This window comes from Camelina sativa, unplaced genomic scaffold, assembly GCF_000633955.1.
Source record: "Camelina sativa cultivar DH55 unplaced genomic scaffold, Cs unpScaffold04348, whole genome shotgun sequence".
NCBI classification, from domain to species: Eukaryota; Viridiplantae; Streptophyta; class Magnoliopsida; order Brassicales; family Brassicaceae; genus Camelina; species Camelina sativa.
This window is the reverse complement of record NW_010925442.1, coordinates 1-657: the sequence shown is the minus strand read 5'-3', so window position 1 is coordinate 657 and position 657 is coordinate 1. Positions and strand designations below refer to the sequence as shown.

At 45.4% G+C, this 657-nt stretch overlaps 1 protein-coding gene across 1 annotated transcript; it reads left to right on the top strand.

Moving 5' to 3' along the window:
* Positions 1-21: 21 nt before the first annotated feature.
* On the top strand, positions 22-657 carry LOC104774656 (acidic proline-rich protein PRP25-like). Its single transcript, XM_010499175.2, has 2 exons — positions 22-279; positions 368-657. The coding sequence occupies exons 1-2, from the start codon at positions 24-26 to the stop codon at positions 625-627; spliced, it is 516 nt and encodes a 171-aa protein (XP_010497477.2). The 5' UTR covers positions 22-23; the 3' UTR covers positions 628-657.

Genomic DNA, 657 nt, shown 5'->3' with positions numbered 1-657 from the left:
TTTTCCGTGGGGAATATTGCGGAATGTTTTATGTGGTCATGCTGGTCCTTGGTGTTACAGAGGCTTTGAAGCAGGTATGGGATTTATCTGATCAAGATAATGACAGCATGCTCTCCTTGCGGGAGTTCTGTATTGCGGTCTATTTAATGGAGCGTTACAGAGAGGGCCGACCTCTTCCTCCAATGTTCCCAAGCTCTATAATACATAGTGAGAGCATGTTTACCGCTCCTGGTCAATCTGGGGCACCGCATGGCAATGCATCCTGGGGACATCCACATGGTAATCGATTGCACATACTGTATTACTTGCCTCTTTCTTTTTTTTTTTGCCAAACTAGGTTAATTCATTTATGTACCAAATATTGTAGGTTTCCAACAGCAACAACCTCCTGGGGCCTTGAGGCCACCAGCTGGTCCCAAAGGAAAGCCTCCAAGGCCAGGTCCTCTATCCTCTAGTGATGGAATGGTCCCGCCCACTCAGCCGAAACGTAAAATGCCTGAGTTGGAAAAACAGCTGGTGGATCAACTTAGCAAGGAGGAGCAGGAGTCACTCAACTCGAAGTTTAAAGAAGCAACTGCTGTTGATAAAAAGGCACTCTCTGGTTTCTCTCTGATTTTAATTTGTTAATGTGGTGAATTCCGTTGGTTATCGTGATTT